Source organism: Bos indicus x Bos taurus, chromosome 3 (assembly GCF_003369695.1).
Source record: "Bos indicus x Bos taurus breed Angus x Brahman F1 hybrid chromosome 3, Bos_hybrid_MaternalHap_v2.0, whole genome shotgun sequence".
NCBI lineage: Eukaryota > Metazoa > Chordata > Mammalia > Artiodactyla > Bovidae > Bos > Bos indicus x Bos taurus.
Window position 1 is genome coordinate 9,273,518 of NC_040078.1, and position 27,959 is coordinate 9,301,476.

Genomic DNA, 27,959 nt, shown 5'->3' on the forward strand with positions numbered 1-27,959 from the left:
TCACAACAATCACACACCAGGACCAACTCCATCAGCAGATGCTGCCCCGTGGGGAAGGCAGAAGAAAGAGAAGACAGACTGACAGACACCACAGAGGGGCAAAGGGAGCTCATCCAGGCCCAGAAGAGAAGGACAGAGGCTTCAACTCTGGGAAACAGCTGTTTCAGATGAGAAGGGATCCCAATGTCTCATCACAGGTATTGCAACAGGGTTGGCAACAGGACTGAAGTGGGGAGGGGAAGTGAAAAGGAAAGGGCTGAGATGGGCGGGGTGCGGTGGGAAGAAAAAAGGAGAGGCGAGAGGGAAATAAACAACAGAAATAGAGAGCACGAACAGGAGCAGAAGAGACAGGGACCAGTGGGGACAGCGGCAGAGTGGCGAGGTAGGCGCAGGACTGAGGCACAGCATCCGGGTGTGGAGGAGAGGACCACCGGCCTTCCCAGGCGGTGGAAAGGAAGGCCTGGGAGCTGTGGCGGGGACGAGCTAGGATGCCATGGGGCCACAGAAAAGAGCACTGGAGAGACGCAGCCACAGCATCCGTGATGACGGTATGCGGGGTGGGGGTGGTAATGGGTGGGCACACCTCCACGAGGGAAGGATGAGAAAATCCAGCCTGTGATGGGACAGACAGAGTGGGGGACACTGGTCAGAGGGACCGAGGCAGCTACAAACCCTACCTCAGTTCACAGTATGGAGACAACTTCCCATACAGGAGAAGCAAAACACAAACACAGCCATACACGTGACAGTTCATCCTGACATTTTAAAAAATAACAATAACAGTAATCAAAGAAGACAAGGATACCACAGTTCTGACGCAAAGGACCAAAACACTACCAGTCTCAGTCACAGCCCTTAGTGCTTAGAGAGAGAGTTGGGGGGCGGGAGGGGGGAATGCCTTTTTGTTTTAGTTAAAAGGAATGAAAAAATCACAGTGATTAAAAAACATGGCAGGTTCTTAAAATAAACACTCCCCCACCCCTCATCTAGGGCAGCAACTATGATCACAAATACTTTCCCTCTCCCCACCCAACTCTTCCCCAAACCACACCACATCCCACTCCTGCCCACAACGGCAGTGACCCCAGTCACCATCCAGGCCCCGTTTTCCAGGATAGTGAGGTATTTAGAAATGTGACCCAGAAGGGATTCCTCTGAAACCAGGTCTTTGAAGAAAAGAAAAAAAAAATACCTTCCCAGACCCCCAGGACAGGATGTGTATCACTCGGGCTTACCCTCAAACCCACAGCCCCAGCCCAAGGCTGCCCTCCAGGCCCTGCCTAAGTCAGCCGTGTAACCCACCCGTGTGCAGACAAGGTAAGCACTGGCTGAAGAGCCCTTCTCGAGGAAGTGGTGTGTGGACAGATGTGCTTTTCCAGAAAGGACGGCAGGACAAACAGTCCCCAGGCTCCATCACACCCAGGGTTGCCAATACAGAGAAGAAGCCTCTCCGGTAAGAGATCAATGGGGGTCTTATCCCAGGGTGCCCTCTGCAAGGCAAGAACCAATGAGTTTTCCAGGGAGAGATGGGCCTACAAAGGGGCCTTGTGAGTTACTCTGAGGATGGGCCCAGGGACTGCTCCAGCCGGGCCACGAGGACACTCCCCGACCTGGGTGCTGGCTGGAGGTATGTGAGTACTCCTTAGTTCTATTCCCCTTGGCTAAAACTACATCATTTAGGGATGTCTGATTTCAAGGCTCAGATTTACAATGAAATTAAGTATTAGAAGGCCAGCAACTTTTGCTCAAAATGAGAGTGAACCTCTCAAGAATTCAGATTGGGTGCAAAGACTATGGAAGCTAAATGGGGTGAGGGGCTAAGTACCCAACAAAGGCAGCAATCTTGGTCCCTCACCCCTTACAGAGGGAGACCAGAGCCCAGAAAACCAGGCAGAGAGGGAACGGGGCGGGGGGACCCTGGCCAGCCAAGGAGAAGAGACCCCTGAGGCAAAGAAGTGGACTTAAGGCAGGGGATGAGGAGGAGCTGCTGGCTACCCCCCCAAAAAGAGATGAGGCAACAGGTCTCTGGAGCTGAGAGAAGAGACAGCAAAATGGGGGAGGGGGTGGCTGGTGAAGAAAAGAAAAACGTTTGTCTGAGACCACTGGGGTGGGTCAGGGTCCAGCCAAGCCACTAAATCTGTACAGAAGTCCACGTGGCACCCTTCACCAGGAAGGGGGAGACCCACCCCAGCACGGTGAGAGCAAAGGTGTGGGCAGTTCAGAGGGTATTGGTCAGCGATGTTCACGGGGCTCTCTCCCGACCTTCCCCAAGGGGCTGCCTAGGAAAGACCCCGTGGAAGAAAAGTACTGCCCCCCAGGGCCCAGGAACTTCCCCTGCTCTGAACATGTGGATGGGGAAGAGGTTCAAAGAGCTGGAAGCAAACAACCCTGGTGGGGAGGCTCCAACTCGGGTTGTGTGGGAGGACACAGGGGGGTCCCTGCTTAAGAATTCCGGGTTTGCTCAGGTGGGGTGAGCCAACGGGGGAGCAGGTCCATCTGCCGCCAGGAGGCTGCGGGCAGCACTGCCCGGGGGTTTGGCACTGTGGCTCTCTGGAGTCAGATCTGCGCCCCTCCGCAACCCCCAAAGAAATCATTTGGGGAACCACTGGAGAGAACTGCTCTAAGAACCTGGGTTCGAGTGGGGCTCTGCCGGGCCCTTCCAGAAGAGACTGTTGGCGGGGAAAGGAGAGGGCGAGAGGCACTGATTCCTGCAGGGCCCGGAGTGACACAAAAGTGAGGGGGTGGGAGGAGGGAGGGGGACTTCCCAGGCACTGTTGACGGCAGGATGGTCTCTCCAGGTTCGCATGGGGTAAGTAAAGACCGGGGAGGAGACGGGACGGGGAGGGGGGTAATTCAAGTAAAAAAAACACTAGAGCAAGAGGAAGAAGGGCGGCGGGGACGCGGCAGGGCCTGGGAGCCACTCCCCCACCGCCGCCGCAGGAGCCCCCCGCGCCTCCCAGGCCCTCTGCCGCTGCAGTCACACTGAGGTCTCGGACTGCAGCCTCATGACAAACTTGTGCGACTTGGGGTCCACAAATTCCTCGGAGAGTTTGAAGAATGGGACCTTCTTGGTGCTGACCACCAGGCTGAAGTCCTGGCGTTTCAAGAGGAAAACAATGCCATCCTTGAGCCCATTGGTTACCGGCTCCTCGCTCACAAGTGTCCACTGTTTGGCCAGCCAGCGTTCCTTGTGATACTGGATGGTGGGTCCAGCCGCCAGGTACCGCTCCAGGAAGGCCTGAGGAAGCGAAAGGGGACTTCTCAGGAAGTTTTCCCTCCCACCTACCCACCTCCCCTTTACCCCTCTGGGGGTAAAGCTTCCAAAGACCACCAAGATGTCCCAAGCTCACTCTATGCAAACGATCTCAGAATGTTAGAGCAGGAAAGAGCCTGAGATCATCTGCCTGGGACCCTGGTTTATCAATGCAGGAGCAGGAGCCCACAGCAGTGGTGTGGCTCAGCAGGGTCAGGTCTAGGACTGGCTCTCCTGACCCCTACATCTCCTGCTCTTCCCAGGTACCTGCTACGACCTGGGAAAACCCTCCCTTGTCCTCCTTCCTCTTTCTGCTCGAGTGGGTAGCACTCAGCAGAGCTGCACCAGCAGAAAGCTAGAGGCCTCACAGTTGAAGTGCAACATCTGTAGTGACCTGTTCCCCAAAGATGGCTCAGGGGAGGCAATTCTAGGAAGCTGGCCACAGAACTGGACGGTGGAACTGGCTCAAAAAGAGCATACAGCAAACAACGTCTGGTGGGAGTTTGGATCTGAAAATTCTGGAACCTCTACAGAGATGAGAAATAGGTCTCAGTTATTCCCCAAATGGTCTGCAAACTCCCTCTTCTCAGCACCTAAGAATGCTACCCCATTTAGAGATGGAGGAGATGGAGTAGGGATGAGAGACTGTAAGGAGGTAGGGACAGGAGAGGGATGGAGGATAGGGAAGGAAGTGAAAGAATCAGGGAGAGGAAGCAGAAGGGAAGGGGCCGGAGTCAGGGAGAGAGAAAGGATGCTGGGGCAGGTGGGCCAACCTTGGGCGTCATGTCGTGTGTGATGCAGAACTCAAGGTGCTGTAGGATGCTCTCCATGGTGTGGTAAGGCTGCTGCTTGGTCGTGCGAAGGTACTTCTGCATGGCACGGGCCATGGATGCAAAGATGGCCTGGGCTGCCTCCCGGGGGTCCATCACCTCCCTGGGGTTCTTCTGCTCCTCTTCCTGCAGCCGCTTAATGTGAGTGAAGGCCTCCTCCACTGCCACCACAAGCCTGGGGGAGACAAGGGGTGTGGACCAGGCTCCCACCTCTCATCTTCCCCCCAGCTTCAGCCCTCCAGCAGCCTGAGAGAGGTCAGGCCTTTGTGCTCTGCCTGAAGCTATAGGCTCTCATCTGGACTCAAGAACCAGGCTTTGGAGGCTGTGTTTGTGCATATGAGAATGCATGTGTATGGGTGGGAGGAAGAGGGTCTTCACCCCTCTAGAAGTAGGAAACAGCTGTAGAGCTCAGTGAGCCCAGCCCACAACCCATAGAGGACAATTCAGTGTCAAAGAGAGAGACAACTATAGATTGAACCCTAGAAAAAGCCTTCTTAATTAAGAGCCCCCCTGAACTGCACTTCAGTGGGTGAAACATTATTAGATACAACTACATCAAAATCACACATGTCTATTCAACCGTGATAGCATGAGCAACATTAACTAACACCTGGGGTGGGCAGAGGTAAGGCAAAACACTGTGCTACAAATCAGGAGGGAAAAGGTAAGAACATAATAGAAAATGGGCCAGGAAGTGAACTAATAATTCATAAGAGACCTGAAAGGCTGAGAAAAGATGACGCTGTTACTAGACAGTACCAAGAAAATTAAACGTTAACAGGATACTACTTATTCATCAAAATGGAAAAAAATTAGGCAAATGACTATCATCCAAATACTGGTCAGGATGTTGAAAGTGTTCTCTGAGTACTAGACAGCAATAAGATGCAACAAACCAGATATACAGACAGAGTGAATCTCAAAAATATGTTAGTAAGAGGGAAGCAGGAAAAAGAAGCCCGTTTACATTAAAAGTATAGAGACGTGCAAACGAACACCAGTATTGGGGAAACCCAGGAACCTGGGGACTTCAAGTAGCTTAGGATAGCATTCTGGGCCAAGTACACAGATCTGTGTGATTCTGCTGTATCTCTGTTTATTCTTTTGTCTCCCTGAGGGTCTCAATAAAGTTCCTTTAGAAAAGATCCCTTTGTCTGAGGTGAACAAGGGGAAAAGTTTTCTCTTGTTTACAACCAAGGTAATGGGGAAGGAAAGGGTCCCCTATGGTAGCAGCAGCCCAGGAGATCCAGAGATCATGGTCAAGGCAGAAGGCAGAGGAGGTAGGAACTTTTCCAGCTTCCTTCCCACAGCAACTGGAGACTTGCTGCAATGTCACAGAAATGGGACTGCTGATCTTCCATCTACTGCAGCCTCGTGTAAAAACAGGATCAGATGCTGGAGAAAAGGGAACCCTCTTGCACTACTGGTGGGAATGTAAAGTGATACAGCCACTACAGAGAACTGTATGGAGACTCCTTAAAAAATTAGGAATAAAACTTCCATATGATCCAGCAATCCCACTATTGAGTGAATACCCTGAGAAAACCATAATTCAAAAAGACACATGTACCCCAATGTTCATAGTAGATACTAGTACATACAATAACTAGGACATGGAAGCCACCTATTTGTCCATCAACAGAGATAAAGATGTGGTATGTATGTGTATGTGTGTGTGTGTATATATATAATGGAATATTACTAGGCCATAAAAAAGAATGAATTTGAGTCAGCTCTAGTGAGGTGGCTAAACCTAGATCCTGTTATACAGAGTGAAGTAAGTCAGAAAGAGAAAAACAAATAAAGTATATTAATGTATATATATGGAATCTAGAAAATGGTATTGATGAATCTATTTGCAGGGAAGGAATGAAGATACAGATATAGAAAATGAACTTATGGACACACTGGAGAAAGGAAAGAGTGGGATGAACAGAAAAAGTAGCACTGACATATACACACTGCCATGCATAAAACAGATAGCTGGTGAGAAGTGCTGAATAACCCAGGAAATCCAGCCTGGTGCTCCCTGGTGACTTAGAGGGTAGGCTAGGGAGAGAGGAGGGAGGCGATATATGCATGTTTATGGCCGATCTCTGCCACTTTCTGCACCTTCTGGCAGAAATCAGAAATCACTCTATGGCCGAAAGTGAAGAGGAACTCAAGAGCCTCTTGATGAAGGTGAAAGAGGAGAGGGAAAAAGCTGGCTTAAAACTCAACATTAAAAAAACTAAGATCACGGCATCTGGTCCCATCACTTTATGGCAAATAGATAGAGAAACAATGAAAACAGTGACAGATTTTATTTTCTTGGGCTCCAAAATCACTGCAGATGGTAACTGCAGCCATGAAATTAAAGGACACTTGCTCCTTGGAAGAAAAGCTACGACCAACTTCAGTTCAGTTCAGTCACTCAGTCGCGTCCAACTCTTTGCAACCCCATGAACCGCAGCACGCCAGGCCTCCCTGTCCATCACCAACTCCCAGAGTCCACCCAAACCCATGTCCACATGACCAACCTAGACAGCATATTAAAAAGCAGAGACATTAGCTTCGCCAACTAAGGTCCGTATAAGTCAAAGCTATGGTTTTTCCAGTAGTCATGTATGGATGTGAGAGTTGATCTATAAAGCTGAGCACTGACGAATTGATACTTCTGAACTGTGGTGTCAGAGAAGACTCTTGAAAGTCCCTCAAGGAGATCACACCAGTCAATCATAAAGGAAATCAGTCCTGAATATTCACTGGAAGGACTGATGCTGAAGCTGAAACTCCAGTACACCTGAAACTCCAATACTTTGGCTACCTGACTCATTGGAAAAGACCCTGATGCTGGGAAAGATTGAAGGCAGGAGGAGAAGGGGATGACAGAGGATGAGATGGTTGGATGGCATCACTGACTCAATGGAAGAAGGTACAGGGTCAGGGCTACCTTCCTCCTTCGAAGCCTGGAGATCATGTGTGAGGAAGGGCAGAGTCCCAAGACCCTCTGTTCCTCCCCTGTAGAAATACCAACAGATGAAGGGCCCTGGCAAGCAGTTGACACCAAGAAAGAATCTTCAGGCATGAACAGCATTCACATAACAATGTGAACAGGAAAAAAGGAAGCATGAGGACAGTGTTTAAGAATTTACCAAGATACGGGCACTAGAACCTCATTTTTTGCAGATAAAAATGTACCATCTGCTGAGCAAGCCTCCAAGATCTCCTGGAAGGAGGGCTGGTCCAGCCTCGGTCCCTGCCACTGCCAGGGAGGCTCACGGCCTTTAACGGTCCCTGCCCCACTGTGCAGGCAGAAGGCCCCATCCACCTCCACCAGATCCCCGTCCCCTGGTCATCCAATAATCTTGGTATGTTTTGCAGAGGTAATGAAAGTGCCAAGTTGGCTGACTTTAAAATAAGGAGATTACTCTCCAGCTGGTGGCAGAAGTCAGAGACCTGGTCTTGCTGGCCTCAAGGAAAACTGCCTATGGGTCCAGGTGACCAGGAATTGATTCTGCCAGCAACCAGTGAGCTTGGAAGGGGACTCGGGCTAAAACTAGATTTGTTCTCGATTTCAGCCCGTGAACCCTGAGTGGAGGAGGGTTCAGCTCACCTGCGCCTGACTCTCAGGACTGCAAGACAATAAGTGTGAGTTGTTTCACAGCGCCCAGTTCATGGTGACTTGTTAAGGCAGCAACAGAAAACGAACGCACACATCACATCCACATCATCATCGGTTACAGAAGCTAGGTGGTCCTCCTCTCCCCGGCCTCCCCAGCAGCCCCCCAGCCCCACTCCTCCCCAAGACCCACCTGGCCCTCCGCTTGCGCACCCTCCGCTCATGCTCGGCCTCCTCGTAGTAGTACTCATTGTGGCTGTTGTCCCGCCTGCGGGCCGCCGCTGCAATCACAGCTCGGGACTGACCCGTGGAGTTGTTGGTACTGTTTTCTGCACAGAAGCAGGAGAGAGAGAGGCTGGTCCCTTCAGAGTGCCGCCTTGATTCCCACTCCAGGAAGGCTGGGGCTAGCCCCCCGACATGTCCAGAGGAAGCCGTGTCCACCCCCAGAAACACCGCCCTTTCCCATCCCTCCTGGCCACAACGTCTGGGCGAGGCCCACAGGAAGGCCGCCAGGAGGGCACCAGAGAGCAGGAGTCCCGCACGGGCTCCTCCCCAGGGCGGGAGGTTCGGGCCTCCGAGAGTGAGGGCTGAGGAGCAGACACAGCGGAACCAGAGCAAGGGACACACCGTAGCATAAAGGGAAAGACAGCAGACTCAGCAGCTAAAACCAGCCACCTGGTGTGGAGGGAGAGGACAGAACAGGAGGGGCTGGGACACAGTCCGAGGAAGGAGAAAGCACGGGAAGATGGGAGAAAGAGGAACGGGAGGCAGGAACTTGGGAGTCCTGCTTGGGAGGAGACCAGGAGGCCAAGGAGCAGGGCCGCTCACCCTCTCCGAGGGAATACACCTTGAAGCCAGACACTTTCTTGGCCAGGACGGACTTGGGCAGGTTGAGGAGGGCAGGGTTGTAGACAGGGAAGTCATGGTAATACTTCTCCAGGATCCACACTGCCACACGCTGGATGCTGTGGGGGAGACGGCAGGAGGGAGAGGCAGAGAAGACAGACAAGGGGTGCAGGGGAGGGACACAGCAGGGCAGGTCAGCAGGGCAGGAGAGGACAGAGGGCCGGGACAAGCTGCTTCCAAGAAGCCTGGCTCAGGGCCTGCGGTCTACTCACCAGGCCCCTAAGCCTTCCCCAGGGCTGGGCCTGCTACTCCTTCCCCGCTGTGCTGAAGCCCAGGGGAGAAAGGGCAGGGGGCCAGGATCCCCAGTCAGGGGTCACCTCCTCCCCTCCAGCATTCCCCTCAAGATTCCCTGCAGGATTGATGACAATCTGGGTGGCCAGGGGGGCCTCCTGCCCACAAGTCTGGGGGGCCGAAGAACCTTCCTCATCATCTTTTCCCTGAGGGGGCCCTTCCTCTGGCCAGCTCATCTCAGTGACTGCTCACTGAGTGCCCTCAAAAGACTGTGCCTCCAAGAGCTAGAAACGTGGTGATTCCAGAGAATCACACCTATCTCGTCTTTGGTCCATCTCTCTATAAGATCCCCAATCTCTGTTCATCTATTCACTCCCAGCTCCTAACTCCCACCCTATCTGCTCCAGGACCCTCAGCATGCTCCCACCATCAAGCAGCAAACACTGCTGAAAACCTAGAATGTGCAGAGCACACAACTGCCCACCCAGCCCTCCGAGCGCGCCACCTCCAGCCCACCATCACACCCCGCCGCCCTGCGCCCTGCAGCCCCCTCCGCCCCCGCCCCAGGCCGGGCTGCCTGTCCCCACGCGCCGGCACCTGAGATGGCCCACGTTGTAGAAGCGGCTGGCCCCGTCGGTGGAGCGCACGACCTTGAGCGTGAACTGCGGCTGGAGCTGGCGCAGCTCCAGCAGGACCACGGCCAGGTAGTGCACAAAGAGCAGGGCGTCCACCAGGGACACGGCAAACTGCACCACGCCCTGGTAGCTGCGCTCGCGGGCGTCCAGAATGCGAACACCGTAGAAGAGCCAGTAGGACACGACGAGCAGGAAGACGAGCACCATGAGCAGGGCGCGCAGCACGAAGACGCGGGGCAGAGAGGCCTTGGGCCGGCGGAAGAACAGGGCCCAGCTGCCCAGCAGCAGGATGAGCAGCTTGAAGGCCACGGAGATGAAGAGGCCTTCGCAGGCCGTCCCGCACGGCTCCAGCTCCTCCCGCCACAGCAGTGGGGGCAGCAGCAGGAAAGCCAGAGGCGTGAGGAAAGAGAGCAGGGCCAGCGTAGCCCCCGCCGCCACACCCAGGTGCCGGGAGCAGTCCAGAGGGACGCTGTCTTCCATGTCCTTGGCGATGCGCGTGAGGTCATCGTGGGAGATGCTGTGCTCCGAGGTGCCCGTTACCACTGTGGTCGTCTCCCCCCAGTTGTCATCCTACAGCCGGAGCGGCCGTGGTGATGGGGAAGAAGAGGAGGAGGCAGAGACATGGGAGAAGAGGTGAGTGGGAAGAAGACAGAGAGCAAAGCAGGGAGAGGAGAAAAGAGGGTAATCAACACACACGCAGCCATCCAAGTATTTACTGAGCTCCACTGTCAGAGGAGCCTGGCGGGCTACAGTCCATGGAGTCACAAAGAGTCGGACCCAACTGAGAGACTAACACTTTCCCTGCATGCCCAAGTCTGGCCTCTGCAGGGATGGCACATCTGAGACCTGGGCCTTCGGGGAGCTTCTTGCCGTCAGCCAACCAGGAAAAACCTGCACATACACCCTCAGAACAGAGGGTCCAAGAGAGACGCCAGGGAGCTGCTCAGTCAGAGAATGGGATCTGAGGTCAGACTCCCAGGCAAAGCAGGCAGGCTCGAGCAACCCACTTGCAAGGCCAGGATGAACCATGCTGTGCTGTGCTAAGTCGCTTCAGCCATGTCCAGCTCTTTGCGACCCTGTGGACTGTAGCCCATCAGGCTCCTCTGTCCATGGGGTTCTCCAGGCAAGAATGCTGGAATGGGTTGCCATGCCCTCCTCCAGGGAATCTTCCCAACCTAGGGATCAAACCTGAGTCTCTTACATCTCCTGCATTGGCAGGTGGGTTCTTTACCACTGGGGTTCTACCTGGGAAGCCCAAGGCCAGAGTAGGCCATAAGTACCTATCCTCGGAGTACGGAGAGGTGCTCGAGTATCTGGTTAAGGGAGTGACCTGACCAAGGCAGCATGGGGGAGAGAAGAGGACATTGAGAAGGGATGGGGAAGGTGAGAGACTAGTGCAGGGCATGCAAGACATGGTGCAGACTCAGGGCCACTCTGGGTCTCTGGTCTGCCTGGCTGGCTCTTCTGGCCCATCTGAATGCCCACCACATGGGCATTTCCCCAAGGAAAGCGGAGTCTGAACAGAAGGCGGAAAGTGGAGGCACTGCCTGTCTCAGCTCAGGGAACCCGTGAGTAACCACAGCCACTAGACCTACACATGTGCTCCAAGTTTCGAGAGCCTGGGCACACCCCCCAACAACAGAAGAGTTGATCAGGCTCACTTCAAGAACTCAGGAGGCCAGGTCTCTGGGAGAAGGCGGGATTGGGAAAGAGGGAGAAAGATCATTTTCCTCAGGTACTGATCTGCTTCCAAGCCCCAGGAATCCCCAGGGTCGGTCATAGAGATGTCTCATGAGGTCTCCAGCTCCCTAAGATGCTCCCAAGGAGGCATGGACCACCTCAGTCACCCCAAATCCTGCCTCTTCCCTCTTCTAGCACTGGGCGCTGCCTCCTGCCCTCCCTGCCAGGGGCACACAGTGGGCCAGAGAGGCCGGAGCAAGAACAACCAGCAGAAAACCCCCTCCCATCTCCCCAAGGTCACTTCCTCCCCTTTCTCCATCAACTCCTCCCTCTGACTAGCAGGTGCTATTCTACAGTCCGACACCAGAGGGCACCAGAGTGCCCAAGGGAAACTTTGGGCTGCCACACCTCCAGCCCCCACCCACCACCGTCCTCCCACTCCAGATTCCCAGTGCCCTAACTGGTTGGCATGAGCCCAGAGAAGAGGCAATTCCCATTTCACAGCCCGGGTCACATGAGTCATAAAAGATGACGGAGGCTGCTGCTTCCAAAGGGATCTCTGAATTCTACCAAGATTCTACAGAATTCTACTGAGACGAGGTCCTACCTTGGGACCCTTAACAGAAGTATGACCCAAAATGCCCTCCTCTCTCTGTCGAAAGAGGCCAGGTTGCCAGTCCCTTCCCCTTTTGGATGGACCTCCAGCTTCTCGAGGGATCCGAGTGGAAACACTTGGTCCAGACCTCAGCCCATGACGCTCACCCGCTCATCCCCTCTCGTGGACTCATTGTCCAGCAGGGGCTCCCCTGGAGCCTGGATCGTCACCGACTTGTCCCCCCGGCTTCCGTCTCGGCTCTTAGAGCGGTGTCGGTCCCGGCGGTCCCTGCAGCAGAAGGCCAGGGGAAAGGGCACGGAAGGTCAAGGGGAGGACCCGTGCTTCTCAGCAGCCAGCTTCAGCCCGCCAGCCCTGTGGTGCTCCCACCCCGCTCCCCGACCTGCGTCAGCCCTCATGCACGCACACCTGTGCTTGCGGGAGCTGCGGGAGTGGCCAGACTTGTAGGAGTAGCCCGAGTACTGGGACTCGGTGTCCATGGCGTCCGAACGCCGCGCCTTGTAGCGCTCCAGGGCCACAGGCTGGGGCCTTCTGGGGGGCCCCCCTGCCACCTCCTTCAGCACCGGCTTCTTCAGGCCAAGGGGCACCTTCAGGAAATCAACCGTCACCCTGAGGGACTCTATTTTGCTGGACAGGTGGGCTTGTCTCAGAGAAAATCAAGCGGCGCTCCTGAGGAAAAGAAGCAGCTGGTCAGGGTGGGGCTGGAGCTCTCTGTGGGGTCAGAGCAGAGAGGGAAGCCGTGCCCAGGAAGCAGCCGCAGGAAGCTCAGGGGAGCCTCGCTCCCACCTGAGAATGCACCCCCCCCCCAGGCTCCTGCTCTCTCCAGTGAGCCCAGTTCCTCCTGCCCTGCCTCCTAGAAAGAGCAGCCCCAGACTGTGCCCCAGGGTGGGGGAAGATGACAGCAAAGGCCACCCAGAATGACCCAACTCTGGACCCCCTGCAGGGGAGAGCTGGGCAGCACTTTCCTATTCTCAGCCAGGAACTGGAGAACGTGGGTTCTGGCCAGGCCAACTGGCTGGCCCAGTGTAGACCACAGCAGGAGGCAGCTAGCTTCAGTCCAGAGGCTACCCCAGGCCTCTCATCTCCTCCCATTCTTAATGTCTGAGTGCCCACAGGGGGCTGCCTACGGCTGCTTCTCTTGGCGTTGTCTCCCCAGCATGTATGTCAAACATACCCACAGTTACTGTGAGGTTAAGCTGGCTGCTCCCCTTAAGGCTGTGTGTGTGTGTGTGTGTCTGTGAGTGGCCTAACTTGTGCGCATGCACAAATGTGCTCACATGGCCAGGGTGAAGAATGTAAACTACAAATCACGTGGTGAGGGGCAGGAGGGGAAGGTAAGCAGAAACCATTCTCTAAAAACCTGACATCCTGAACCAGGCAATGTCAGGAGCTTGTCTGACGGCTGTGGATCAAGGGGCAGCGTCTTTCTTCTACATTTCCACCTTCCAGTTCAGCAGAGGAAAGGACCTCTCCTTCTCCCGTCCTCCCTAACTCTCACCCAACCCTGCTTACCACCTCACAATCCAGCCCTAACCCCTTCACAAAAGCCCCCTTCACCCCCAGCACCCAGTGGTACATCCCTGGGCACTGAGCAGTTATTTCCCACCTTCACTCACTGAGTCATCACCTCTTATTTAGGCCCCATCTAGAAACCATATCCCCTGCCAAGCCCTGAGTACAGTGGGGAAGAAACCCCGGATTCACGGCCCGGCAGGGTTGGTGCATGTAAACAGGGGCATATAAACAACTAACTACATCAGTGATGAAAGGAGAAGGATGAGGACAGAATGACAGACAAGCCTGGGGAGCAGGGCTCCTTTAAACTGAGTGGTTCTGGAAAATCTGAGGAAACACCAACCAAGCCTGAAGGAGCACAGGGGCTAAGCAGGTAGAGTGGAGGGGAAAGCCTGCAGAGCAGACAGCCACCCACAGGAAGGCCAAAGGCAGCAGAGAGTTGGGTGGCTCAGTGGAGCCAACTGGGTGTAAGGAAGGGAGAGGCTAATGGAAGGTGAGGCTGAAGAGGTGGCCGGGGTAGGGGTATTGCAAACCCCATGGGTCAGGGAAAGTGTGCATGCATGCTAAGTTGCTCAGTCACGTCAGACTCTTTTCAACCCCATGGACTATAGCCCACCAGGCTCCTCTGTCCATGGAAGCCGCCAGGCAAGAATACTGGAGTGGGTTGCCACGCCCTCCTCCAGGGCATCTTCCCGATTCAGGGATCAAACTCACGTCTCCTGTGACTCCTGCAGTGCAGGCGGATTCTTCACTGCTGAGCCACGGGGGAAGCCCCGGGTTGGGGGAAGAGCTGGATTAATTCAGTGGGAAGCCTGCGAAGGGTTTTAGCTCTCCAGACAGAGACTGGAAAGAAGGGAAGGCAGAAGTAGGGAGACGAGGAAGGAGGTGACTGCAGTGATGGGGCAGAGCAGCAGAGGAGGTGTGAAATGGTCACATTCATGACACATGTTGGGCAGGACCAGCAGGACTTAATTGGACTGGCGGAGGGGGAGGGGAGCATCAAGATCTCTGGCCTGAGCATGAGAGAAGGTGGCAGTGCCATTATCAGGTGGGAAGGCTGGGGAGGAATTGGTGAGTTTGGTTTCCGGCATGCTGAGTTCATGGCTGTGAGACAGGCAGTTAAACAGGCAGCTGAGTGTCAGAGGAGCTAGACTCAGAAAAGAGTCTGAGCTGGAGGTATGGATGGTGTGCAAGGTCAAGGGAATGAATGGGATCACCCAGTGAGAGGGTTAAATAGGGGGTCCCTTAGAACCCCAACATGTAAACATGTCCGAGGACACAGAACAGGCAAAGGGGTGAGGCCATGAGGCCAGAGGAGCAAGGAGACCAGAAGATGGGCTCTCATGAAGCCAAGAATTACTGTTTCAAGGTAGGAACAAAATCAGCCAGGTCAAGTGCTGCCACAAGGTCAATTATGCTAAGAACTAAAATGAATTTGCTTTATGTAGTTGTTAACTTTTCTCCAACCGAACTGAACCATCAGTAACTTCAGAATAAGAACCATGATTGGTATGGACCTGTATCCACCACCTTTCCACTGGCACACGGCTAGTAATTGATACCGCCTGACTCTCGGGGAAACTGCAAACACTGCAGGGAGAGGAAATAGATGCTACCTCATTCATTTATCTTCCTCACAGAGGTATGTGGAGACACTCCGTGGCCTGGTGACGTTTGTCCACAGCCCCATATCAAGACAAGTATGTGACAAAGACACACGCAGGCAACGGAGACAATATCTCAACCCACCCACCCTAAACCCTTCTAGAAACCTTTGCCACAAACAAGGCCCTATTCACCTTATCTGCAAATTATGTTGGACTCCTCTACCCCATCTCCCAAGAACCCATTCTACTGGTCTCGTCCCTGATAGAGTTCAGACACATCACCTGTATCTCTCCTGTTGTGGTTCAGCCCATTCTTTGTGGTCTTCCACCTACAAACTCAATTTCACCAGGAGGTTCAAAGAGAACACGTGGGTGACAGGGTGAGAGAAGTGGAGAAATAAAGAGGAAAAGGACTGCCATGGACTCAAGTCTAGACAGAGACACAATAACCCAGACTCTCTGAATTCTCACATCTGCCAGAGGAGTCAAGAGCAAAAAGAGCCTGGGATTTGCACCCAAGTATCTGAGTTTAAAACCTAACTCTCCCACGGAGGAGCTGTGTGCTCATGCGCAAGTTACTTAACTTTGCTGTGCTTGGCAGCCTGGTAGGCTCATTGGTAAAACAGGGGAAAAGATGTTTTACATCAATACCTCATGGGGTTGTTGTTAAGTATACTGGGGATAAAAGAAGTACTTTAACAAACTGCTCAGCAAGTAATAAGTTAAGCAATTAATACACTCTGACTTCAGGGTCACTCCTGCTCCAATCCCCAGACACTTCCTCTGAGACTTGGGAAAAAGGTGGTATAAATAAATCTTGCTGCTTGTACAACTAAAGTCACACACACAAATACTCACACACACACAGCAGATCAGAACCACCACTTCAAACACAGCCAGGAGGGAAGCTGATGCCATTGTGCTTCCCCTACAGATAAATTTCAAACCAGACAGGGTGCCAGTCCCCTCCCAACCCTTTGTTCTAAACTGTTCCAGCCTAGAGCTCCCTACCTTCCTCCCAGCTGCTGATTAAAGGCCCAACATAAACCTGGCTCCCCTGGCCTGCTTCTCCCACCCCTACCAACCCAGCTCAAGGTACTCGGAAAGCACCCAAACATGCCGCTCCCTCCCCTACCAAACAGAGAGGCCAAAAATGAACCCAGTTTCTGAGACCTTTGCCTGCTGTCTCATGGAGCACCCCAGGAATCTAACCCAAGCACTGGAGAGGCGATGGGGAGGGACTTAAGGTGAGAAACGAGAAGGGCAGAAGTTCCCCTTGTTTAATCGGACCCAGGAATCAGGGGTTTGGAGGGTCTCCCGGGTGGGCAGCATTCCCAGGGAAGAGGGTGGGGGAGAGGATCACTGGATGGGATCAACAAGTGGAAATATGGGAGGCATGACGGACCGGGAGGGAAGTCCGGACTTCGTCCAGGGCAGGGAGGGCCCTGGTTTAAAGGGTGGGAGGCTGTAAAAGGGAATGTGTTCCGTTGCTTTTCACCATGCCCCCAACCCCACCTCAGGCACAAGAACACAGAGACTCGGTCCCCTGCTCAAGCCAACCGTGGATTATCTGGGGTTAAAAACAGGCCAGAGAGGAGTGAGCAAAGGAAGAGAAAGTCTGTCACAAAAAGCAGATCCTTCTCCCCTCCAAAGGCCTTTCAGAAATAAAATTAATGGAATGTGTCTCAGTACCATCCCATGAGGATTGGGGTGAGGACCAGGGGGGAGAAATGTGGGGGCTTTTGTCCCCGCTGCCCAGCTTCTCCCACATTGATCACCATGGCAACCAAAGCCCCCTGTTGCCTAGGTGATGGCAGCCAGGTCCTGGAACCCATACCCAGCATCCAAAGCGAGAGAGGTTATGGAGGTGGGGGGGTAGGGACAGAGCGGGAGAGAATGGGGTTTCTCCTCTGGCGGCCCCAGCTTTTGTATAAGCTCTGGGATCAGGTTTCTTCAGGAAACAATCAGAGGCCTTTGGAAAAAATACACTCAGAACCTGGCAACAGGCAGAGGGAGTAAGGCCCTGGGTAGACTGGGAGGCATGGGAGGGCTTGGTGTTGGCCAAAAGGCAGACCAAGACTAGACCCTTCCCCACTGCCCCACCTGGAGGAGCAGCCTAGGTGGATGAGACCTTGGACACAGACCCGGCAGCCTCTGGCCAGGCGCGGGCTGAGGACCAGAAGGCGGGCGGCTCTGGTCCCCACTTCTCCCCACTGCTCTAGGCCACCACACCACCAGTCCCAGCCCCTGTCAGGAGTGGGGAAAGGGGGCAGTGAGGACCACCCGGATAGGGCTGGGGAAAGCACCGCGGGGGCAGGGCAACCAGGCAGAGAATACGGTGGGGAAGGACAGAACAGACATGCACTCAGAAGACAGGGCCGGGAGTTCCAGACCAGTGCTACCACGGAAGGCACTCACAGAGGAGTTCAGAATGAACTTCCAGCTGGAGCAGCCAAGAGGAAGAGAAAGAGGACAGGAAGCCAGAAGTTCTCCCCTGACAGGGGCAGCACTCTGATCGGACCATCTTTTAAACAAATGGCCTTCCTCTCCTCAGCCCAGGACAGGGGAAGGGTGGTCCTGCTTGAATGCAAGGAAATGGATGTGATCACCCCTTCAGACCTCTCCTGCAGAGGAGTCTGTGGACCCTTGCCCACGAAAGGTCTCTGGTTCCTGTAGCCTTCAAGAAGACTGAATCACTGTGCTGTACATCTGACACTAACACAACAGTGTAGATCAACTATACTTCAATTTTTTAAAAAAGTGTCTGATTCCTACACAAGAACCTAGATCTTATTGCATGTACCTGTGCACCCCCTTCCCCACTAAAACCCATGAGAGGTGTGGCCATGTGGGCCGCCAGCCTCATGGCTCCCTAAGCGTCACCCCCCACAGCCTCAGTGTCCAAGGGTATCAATGTGAGTTCCACCCAAAATGCTGGATGCCCACCCTCTAGAATGCCTGCCTCCCAGCCCAGTATCCAAGGAGCTAGATGTCTGTCCACAGAGACGGAGCCCCTTGCCAAGACATCAGCTAGTGGGAGGCAGGGCAGATTCCAAGTCACAGCTGACTGTCCAGCTTGGTCCTCCCCTTGCCACATCGCTCCGAGTCTCACGGGCATGCTCAATCCAGGCCTCCCTCTCAGACACTGGTGGACACAGGAAGTGTCTGGTGTTGGGATTGGGGGAGGCAGCCCCTAACACACTCCCACAGAGGAGAGGGAAGTGCCAGGGCCTCTGACTGCACCCACATCATTCCCCATGCTCACCCCACCCACCACAGGAGGAACAGTGGGCTGACCCACGCAACTCTTGGTAGGCTCCAACACTAACACAGCAGAGGCCTTCCAAGGTGCGACCCCAAGTTTCACAGATGAACAGGTAGGGCCAAGAGACAAAAAGGCGCTCGGCCTGGTACTGCATCTGAGGCAGGCCTTTCTGGCCTCCTTGTTAGAAAGACCTCACTGACACTGTGACTCAGGCGTGCTCCTCTCAGAGTGAGACCAGGTCTCTCCCTGGCACTCCTTCCAGACTCTGGCTCTTGAAACAGCCAAGACTAGAAGATGGCCAGGACAGGAGAGAATTCACTGGCTCCTGCCCTGTCCCTTCTTCTCTCCAGTGACATAGGGACAGAGACTGGACAGGCCTCAGCTTGTTGAGATAGTTGAGACTGAAGAACCCCTTGCCCCTTGCCCCTTCCCCTCCCCACCCAGCAACCACTCCTGCCTGAGGATCTCCACGTTTCCTCTTCATTCCCATCTAGCCATGCATCGGGGACAAGCCCTCCATCCAGAAGGCCCATGCTGGGTTCTCTCTACCACAAAAACAGCTGAGGCACAGAGTGGGCCAGGACCAGCCCCAAGCCCTAGACCAAAAGGGGGTTTCACCCCCACCCTCATTCCTGTACCCTGAAAAAAAACACCAATGTCCTTAAGTGACAATATGGTCCAGGGGGCCAGAGAGAACAGTTGGATCTCAGTGGGCCGAGGGGTAAGAAAGAGCTGGACCCAGGAGTCTAAAAGCTGGCACCGAGCCCCGCCCCCGCCCTATAAACCCAGCACTCTCCCAGGGCAGCCCCAGACATGAGCTCACCATCCTGAGAGCCCTGGGGCAGGGGGCACGATCCCTCTCCTCCCTGGGCTGAGTAGCAGGGGAAGGCCCATGCTTGGGTCACCCAGACAGCCCATGTGGCTGTTCACCACCAGACCCCGGTGCAAGGAGCCTGCCGGGGAGAGGGGCAGGGGAGCCTCAGACTGGGCTCCTGGCCAGGATACCTGAGCTGGCGTTCTAGCTGAAAGGAGCTGGGGGAGCCAGAGGCAGGCCTTTCTCCATCTACTTCCCTCACTTCCCTCTATCTCAAGCAAGGGGGAGGCTGAGTACCCTCCAAGTCCACAAACACACTTGAACACAGATACACGCACGTGCACCCCCACACTCGTATTCCCCCTCGGAAACCTGGAATGGCTCCTGACTGCCCCACCCAGCTCCACCCGCCCTGGCCAGGCAGGTTCTGTAGAGACCTGCTCCGCTTTCTCGCCAGCACCCCCACCCCCACCCCGGCGCTCAAAGCCCTGCTCCCAACACACTGCACACAAGTACACGCATGTTGCACACACACCACAGCGGTCCATTCCCTGACTCCCCCAGACCCATTCCCAGTCCGTCTGGAAGGGAACCCTGGGTGGGAGGATGGAGCATGGAGCAGAAAGGGTGAGTAATCCCTTTGGCATCTCTCCCAGGGGCAGGCCAGAAGGGAGTCGGATGCTGAGCTGGCGAGAAGGGAACCAGGGCTTCTAGGTGGCTGGGTCCTCTGTTTAATTCTCACCCATGAGCAGCCCCCTAATTCCCACCTGCCAGGCTCTGAATTTCTTCCTCCCTCAGCTGGAGCAAAGGCCCAACCCCTGTGTGCCCACCAGGGAAGCTGTGGAAGAGTCAGGCAGGAAAGCAGGCCCCGTGAGTTGTCCTCAGGGCCAGGAGAAGGTGGACCATGGCGGGCAGACAAGCTGGGTTGACCCAGAGGCCATGCCTCACCCTCTTCTCAGCCTGCTCTCTGAGGCGGGCCCCAACCTCCCCTAACCCTGAGACCTACAAAGCCTGCTCACCCAGCCGCCACCTCGGGGTGGGGTCAGCAGGAATAGAAAGCAGTTTCTCAAGATGAGAAGTCAGCCACCCTTAGGTCTGCACGTGGATGGGAAGAGCTGTGGCGTGGGGACACAGGCAACAACGGCTGGTTTGCGTGGCAAAAGCAGCAGGGTGCGAGACGCAGTGTGACTAGGGACAGGGGTGGCGGACCCGGGTCTCCCCGTTCTGAAAATCTTTTCCTCCTGCTTCATTCTAGGGCCTCTGACCTGGTAAATCAGCCAGTTCCTGACTAGGAAAACCACGCCAGCTGGAGGGCCCAAGCACCAACCAACCTCCTCCATCTTGACAAACCCACAACCTGAGGTTTTCACTCTTTCGGAGGAGCCTCAACATGCCCCAACCCTTGTATCTGCCACCCCAATCCTGGAGTAAAGCAGGTGACAAAATAAGTGTTTCTGTTCATACTCGGTTGCTTTTTAAGTCACTGCAGTCACACCTCCTCGGGCTCAGCACCTGCTTCTGCGCACCCCCACTCCCCAGACTCCCCACACAGACACACCCTCTCTTCTAGCCAGAGTGGGGGAGCCAGGAACTCTCTGGTGAAACTCTCTGGGGTCTGAGGGATACTGTTAGGGAGTTGCTAGAAAACTCTCCAGGGAGAGCCAGGCCCTTCCAAACAAGACTCCATGGGTCACGGTGCTGGAGCCCCCACGTGCGAAGTGACCCAGCAGAGAGGAAGAGGCCAGCCCCCGAGGACGTTCTGTCCAGGCGGCAGGCCTGCCCCAGGCTGTGCCGGCAAGCTGCTCCACCCGGGAGACCCCCATTCTTCCAGCAGACTGACACCCTCTCTAAGGACAGACTTCTTTTACATCTCAGGCTGACATCTGGACTCATGTCTGCTTTTCAGGAGACCGGGAAACTATTCAAGTTCAAGAATAAAGGCAATAATGAACAAACCTGAACACATGAAACGAGAGGATGGAAAGGCGGAAAGAGCGCTTTAGGGAATGGAAGAGAAATGACATCAGACAGACCTGGCACAGCCTCTGAGGAGCTACGTAATCTTAGATGAGACCCTGGCCCTCTCTAAACCTCAGTTTTCTCACCTGCAAAATGGGGATAATGGTGACAACTTCAGAAGGTTGAGGATTCAACAAAATAATGTACACAGAATATCACAGAATCAAGCACGAAATAGATGCTCAATAAAATGTTGGTTTCCCACCTCTTTCTCCAATAGAGGGTGAGCAGCCAGTTCCTTTCACTCACTCCCTGTTCCCAAAACCTCACTGTGAGAAGTAAGACCCCACCCAGAATAAGACGGAACCAACACTTTGGCTACCGTGTTGGCCTCAGCCCCTATACGACGGCTGCTCTCTAACCTAGACCACACCCAGGTCTGAGAGAGCAGCCAAAACCCCTCATCCCACACTCTGCCTCTTTCCTCGGAGGCTCCTGGATCCCCCAGCCTCTCTCTTCCCTTCCCTGCTTCCACATTTAGAGTGAGGCAGGGCCTCGCTCTAATCACCTCCTTCTCTCCTGCAGGTGCTAAGCCCAGCGGTGCGTGGAGCAGTAGAAGGGGCCCCCAATCCTCACGCCCCACTCAAGCCCCCAGCTTCTTCCCACTCTCCCCTCTCACTGCCCCACCCTGATTACCAGGATATCCTCAGCTCTGCTGATTCTAAGCCGCTTCTCCCAAGCCCGTTCCCAGCTGTCATGTCTGTAATTACCAGCCTTGCCAGGGGCATCAGACAGGCACGGCAACACCTAATTTCCAAAGTGCTCTTGGAAATTAAGTAGAGGCCATACCAGGCCTCTACTCTGTACCAAGCAGGGTGGAGAGAAGGATGGAGGGATTCTTCCTGACCCACCTCATTTCCCTCCAGAACACAGGAGAGAAGGTGACAGAAGGCTGCCCAAGCCAGATCAGCAAAAGACAGGATTAAAAAAAGGGAAGGCTTCTGGGGAATGGGTGTGAGTAGGATTTACTCCCAGGCCTTTTCCTTCATCTCTGCTATCAAAATCTCCCCATGAACAGGGTTACCCACCTGGAGAGTGTGAGAGAAATTTCAGGTCAATTCAGAGAGAAGGGAAGTCAGTGCCCAATAAAACAAGAAGATGGGTACCCACAGGGAAGACGGCAGATGCATAAAGGAGGGAGCTGCCCAGGAAGGAGGAAAGAAAGCAAGTTTTAAAAAGTCCCATCTGCGACCCAGACTCTGAGAACACCCATTAACATCCCAGCCTCTCCTCTCCCTAATACCTCCAACCCCACCCACCACACAAGGCTTCGTCTCATAGGCAGGAAAACTGAGGCCAACCCCCCAGTTAATACTTCAGGATCCAGTAACACCCACCGCTCCCTGACACCCCTGCTCCTTCTTCCTCGTGCTCAGCCTCTACCTGCAGCGCCCTCCCAAGTCCCTCCCTGCTTGCCTAACTCATCCTTTAAATCCAGCTAAGGTGGACCCTCAGGGCTAACCCTGAATCTTCACTGGAAGGACTGATGCTGAAGATGAAGCCCCAGTACTTTGGCCACCTGACTTTAAGAGCCAGCTCAGTGGAAATGACCCTGATGCTGGGAAAGATTGAGGGCAGGAGGAGAAGAAGCCAATAGAGGATGAGATGGTTGGATAGCATCAACGACTCGATGGACATGACTTTGAGCAAACTCTGGGAGATAGTGAAGGACAGGGAAGTCTGGCATGCTGCAGTCCACAGAGTTGCAAAGAGTCGGGCATGACTTAACCACTGAATAACAAAGTTTGATCCACACAGTGGAATATCATTCAACCACAAAAAGAAGTGGAGGTATGATGCTCTAATGTGGATGAGCCATGAAAAAATTATGTTAAGTGAAGGAAGTCAGACACAAAGGGTCACACATTGCACCATTCCATTTACATGAAATACCTTGAATAGGTAAATCCATAGAGATAGAATGCAGACTGGTATTTGCCAAGGGCTGGGAGAAAGGGAACGGGCAGCAACCTCTTAATGCGTACAGGTTTCCTTTGGGGATAATGAAAGTGTTTTCAGAAAAAGGCAGTGGTTGCACAACACTATAGGTGTACGAAGTGCCACTGTTCACTTCAAAACAGCTGACTTTAAGGAATCCCCTGGTGGTCCAGTGGTTAGGACTCCATGCTTTCACTGCTGAGGGTGCACGTTCAGTCCCTGATGGGGGAACTAAGATCCCACAGGTTGCATGTGCAGCCAAAATAAATCAATAAACTGGCTAATTTTATGTTTTGTGAATTTCACCTCAGTTAAAAAATTTCCAGTGGTCACGTACAGTTATGTACAGTTGTAACAGTTGGACCATAAAGAAGGCAGAATGCCAAAGAATTGGTGCCTTCAGACTGTGGTGCTGGAGAAGACTCCTGAAAGTCCCTTGGACAGCAAGGAGATCAAACCAATCTTCAGGGAGATCAACCCCGAATATTCACTGGAAGGACTGATGCTGAAGCTGAAGCTCCAGTATTTTGGTCATCTGATGTGAACAGACGACTCATTGGAAAAGTCTCTGATGCTGGGAAAGGTTGAAGGCAGAAGGAGAAGAGGGCATCAGAGGATAATATAGCTGGATGGCATCACTGATGCAAAGAACATGAATGTGGGCAAACTCCAGGAGATGGTGAGGGACAGATAAGCCTGGCGTGCCATAGTCCATGGGGTCACAAAGAGTCAGACACAACTGGGCGACAGAACAACGACTTCCAGTGAAGGGCACATCTCCTCTGGGAAGTCTCCCTGCCACCCACAGCTGGACCAAGCACTTTTGCTCCATGCTCTGGTAGCCTCCTCAACACACCTCCGTATACTACGCACGGGGTTACAGTGAAGCGGCATGTTTATGCACGTCTCCCCTGTGAAAGCCCATCTTCTTCACCTTTCCATGCCTGTACTTCACACAGCACCTGGAGAGAGCAGGCAGTGCCCAACATGGTCTGCCAGAAGTGCAGGACCAAAGTCTAGTTCTGCCCCCCAACCCAGAGCCCACTCCCTTACTAATCATCCATCAGAACCTGAACCGTTCCAGTTATCACTTGGTAGGGCGTCCCAAGTGCCAGGCACTGTGCAAAGTGCTCTCTATTACTTCATTTAATCCTCATAAATGGGCTTCCCTGGTGGCTCAGTGGTAAAGAATCCGCCTGCAGCGCAGCAGTTGCAGGAGCCACAGGTTCCTTCTCTGGGTGGGGAAGATCCCCTGGAGGAGGGCATGGCAACCCACTCCAGTATTCTTGCCTAGAGAACCCCCATGGACAGAGGAGCCCGGTGGGCTACAGTCCGTGGGATCCCAAAAAGTCGGACATGACTGAAGTGACTTAGCACACACACACAATCCTCATAAACCTAAGAGGAAGGGCCTATTATTAACTCCGTTTTACAGGTGAGGCTTCAAAAGTTATCTAGGCTATCCAAGGTCTCAGATCTAGGAAGTGGCAAAACCAGAATTTAACAGCTAGCTGACACCCAGGGAAGGAGGCCCAATCTGGGGTGGGAAGATGGTGTCTTAAGACATCTAAGAGGCTAAGGAATGTGTTTAAGAACTTGCTCAATGTCCTAACACTTCTAAGTCCTAATTCCAGCCAACTCTGCTGGACTCTTCATTTTGGCCTCACAGTGTGAGATGCTCAGGTGAAAAACAGCAAAGAAGACTGGAGATCCACAAACTCAGGGGATGGGGGTGGGGGTCCCAGATGTCTTCCCTGTTCTGCTGGAAGCTTCTATATAAGTCAAGGTCATGCTTTCTTGACTGGAAGGGGTCTTGGAAACCAAATGAGCAAATAAAAGTCTGTCCTGCTCTAGAGCCAGGGAAGGGTACCCTTCCTCGGATCTAGAAGAAGCAGAAGGAGCCGAGGGGGGCATACCAGAGAGGTCAGCCCCCAGAAGAATTAGGGAGAGAGAGGGGAGGAGCAAGACAATGGGGGAGGAGGGGCCAACTCGACCACTAGTTCCAGTATGAAGTACTTTCAAAGGCGGCCTTTCCTAAGGTCTGACCACAAGTCCTCCTCCTTGGAAGAGCTCCCCACCCCCCAAACACACCAGTATAATATATCACGCATTCAGAGGACAGAAGCAAACAAGGCACCCCAGAGCACACTGTCCGGATTCAAGTGCCGCCCTCGCCCCTGGGGACCTTACCCAATGGACAGGTGTCAGGTTTGGGGCAATCGTGCATTTCTTTAATCCAGTCTTTTCCTTCTCTGCCCTACCTCTAGTCCCAACATTTTCTAACTCCTACTGCTCTTATCACGGGGACTTAAGAAAGGTGGGGAGCCCTGGGGGCTAAAATGCAAACATTCCAACTGCACATGCCCCTTAAGGACTCCCATTAGGGAATTACCCAGAGACCCTAACGGGCCTGTGCATTCACAGTCTCAGCTTCTAAAGCTGGATGCCTCGACCAGTTCCTCTGGCACGAAGAGGGAAATGACTGAGTGTGAGATATGCAAACAAGGCATGCATGCCCACCCTTCCCCTTCATCCCAAAAGAGAAATAATAACAGAGAGAAAACAGCCCTCAATGGGTGCTTGCCCCTTCCTCGACATAGGGACAACCGCCCTCCTGGCAAGTTGAGCCCCCTATCCATCACCCTCAGACCTGGCCCCAGATCGCATCTCCATCCCAATCATGCTTCTCATCAGTAAAAAGGGGAAAACTGTGAGATAAATCTGTACAAACTCCTGAAAAAACATCCCCCTCTGCTCTCCCCAGACCTCCCATGCCACCTTCTGAACCCCGTGCAACAGAGAACCGAAGATGTCCGGACCAGGTCTCATCCCTCCAGGCATGCTCCTTCCCACGCCTCTATCCCATACCAGAATCCCCAGACTCCTCAGAAACTGTAGGATCCCAGAGGCAGGGCAGAGTTGAGTGGGCTCTGAAGCAGCAAACTCCAAGGTGGCTTTATAGGACAAGTGGGGCCTGAGGGGGGCTGAACATGGGCTAAGAAGCCAAGAATGTGGCCTCTCCAAGTACAAGAACCTAACCTACAAGGGGGAATAAGAGGATATCCCTCTGATTCTTTCCCCTGACTTCTCCAATCCCTCAGACTCCCCTTGGACTACAACCCAAATCCCTATTCCGTATTCCCCACCACACACACAACCTTTATCTAGAAAAGCCCATTTCCCAAAACAGGTACCTCAGGGGTCTCAGATACTTAAGGCACTATCCTCAAAACCAGGGCAGGGCATCCAAGAAGCCTCAGAACCCCTCCAGACAGCCCTCCCTTTGGGCTCCCTGCCAAGAAAATCAGCCTGCAGAGGCAAGTGGCAGTACCCCCAACACACACTCAGAAATACACACACCACCTAAAGCAGGCACACGGTGGCACTTATCTATCAACACAGGTGGTACACAAGAGAACACAGATTCACTCACATCTCTTTCTAGTACACAGGTGTACACACACCTACCCAGTACACCCTATTCTGCTCTTACACACCCACCTTCCTCAGAACCTCTTTCCCATAAACCCCTCCCCAGTTCACACACAAGAGACACACACCCCTTCCCCAGAGTATACCCATAAATACATATCCTAACACACCACACATGCATGATCAGCTGCTCCTTGCGTGCACACACACTCAGGCACAGATAAACACCTTCATCTCCAAATCCAGGGGCCCACCTGCAGGGACACGCAGCATGTCAAGGCGCACACATACACAAAAACAAAAGAATCACGCACACTGATGCTTCACCAAGCCTCTAAAACTCACCGATGCAGAGCCCACAGCCCTTTAGACGGGTAAAGACAAGTGGAGAGAAGGATGCCGGCGCCTGTCCTCTGGGCCCCGGAATACAGTGCCGGGGTCTCCAGCCTCCAGCCCCATCCTCGAGCCGCACACACGCCCCCGCCACTCTCCTCGGGCGGCTCCCGGGACTCCACCTCACGCCCTGAACGCATACCTGCCCGGGGTCCTCCCCACACTCCTGAGGTGGGTATGCACCCCTAAACATCCTCGCCTTCCAGTACCTCCAGACAGCGATCCTTGCACTGCCTCTGCCTCCACCTCCAACACACACACTCCAGAGTCTCCAGCTCCAATCGGCTCCCCTGGGAACACTGAGGCCCCCGCCCCCGGCCCCGGGCCCAGGAAAGTCCCCGGCTCTCCAGGCCCGGGCTCCACCCCCTCCCCAAGCGCCCCTTCCTCTCCCCAAAGTTGGGGGGCACTCCGCTGTGCAGTGGGGGGATGGACCGGAAGGGGGTTACCCCACGCCCCCTTTCCCCATAAGCCACCCCGCTCGCTCCGCGGCTGGGCACCCCCTGGCCCCTTGCATGATTGTCCCTCTTTCTGTTTCTTTTTTTTTTTTTTTTTCAAACTTTGCTCGCGCCCCCGCGGCCCGGCACTCACCCGCCGCTGCGAACTGCCGGGTGGGCTCGGCCGGCGCCCGGCTCGGCCCGGCGCCTTTGTATCCGCAGCGTTCGGGTCGCTCCGAACTCCGCGCTCGTAGACGGGCAGCGCGGACGTTGGGGGGGTGTAGAGGGGGGCTCCTGAGTCCGGTCGCCCCCTTTCCGTCCCAGACCGCTGTCTCTTCCCCCTCAGGGCCCCGGGGGCAGGGGGCCAGAGGGGAATGGGGGGCGCTCAAGCTCCCATGGCGGGACCAAGGATCAAGGAATCAGGGATCAGGAATCAGATCGGGAGCCCGCGGAGGAGGGGGAGGGGGCAGAGGGGGAGGGGACGGGAGCCGAGGGGGTGCAGGGGGCGGGGGAGCGCGCGCTCCCGGGTGCCGCCTCCCGGCTGTTCCCGCAGCCGCCGGCCCGCCCGCCGCCGCGTCCATTGTCTGCGGCCCCGCTCTTCCCCGAGTCGCCACCTCCCCCCCAGACTTTCGCATCCAGATGCCCGGCGGCCCCCCAGGATCCTGGGAATCGGCAGCGGGGCTGTGACCCCGGCCCAGGACGGTGGTCTGGGAGATGCCTCGATTCCTGGCCTGGGCCCAGCCCGCATCCCCTCCTGGGGCTGTTTCCCTCTACCCGCCTGCGGGAGACCTAG

General features: G+C 54.5%; 2 protein-coding genes across 4 annotated transcripts; one reads left to right on the forward strand and one right to left on the reverse strand.

Annotated features, from left to right (window-relative positions):
* Positions 1–927: 927 nt before the first annotated feature.
* Positions 928–27,633, reverse strand: VANGL2 (VANGL planar cell polarity protein 2). 3 transcript variants are annotated; one of them, XM_027528549.1, is made up of 8 exons: positions 27,321–27,633; positions 12,158–12,418; positions 11,899–12,019; positions 9,419–10,026; positions 8,513–8,649; positions 7,878–8,013; positions 4,027–4,258; positions 928–3,238 (listed from the first exon to the last, which is right to left on the reverse strand). In XM_027528549.1, exons 2-8 carry the CDS (start codon positions 12,226–12,228, stop codon positions 2,978–2,980), a joined length of 1,566 nt encoding a protein of 521 aa, XP_027384350.1. In that variant the 5' UTR covers positions 12,229–12,418; positions 27,321–27,633; the 3' UTR covers positions 928–2,977. The 3 variants fall into 3 exon arrangements, with proteins under 3 accessions (XP_027384350.1, XP_027384359.1, XP_027384366.1); XM_027528558.1 differs by lacking the exon at positions 27,321–27,633 and adding an exon at positions 26,942–27,030; XM_027528565.1 differs by lacking the exon at positions 27,321–27,633 and adding an exon at positions 26,685–26,878.
* Positions 26,736–27,959, forward strand: LOC113882663 (basic proline-rich protein-like). The gene is made up of 2 exons (XM_027525638.1): positions 26,736–26,903; positions 27,513–27,959. The coding sequence occupies exons 1-2, from the start codon at positions 26,736–26,738 to the stop codon at positions 27,957–27,959; spliced, it is 615 nt and encodes a 204-aa protein (XP_027381439.1).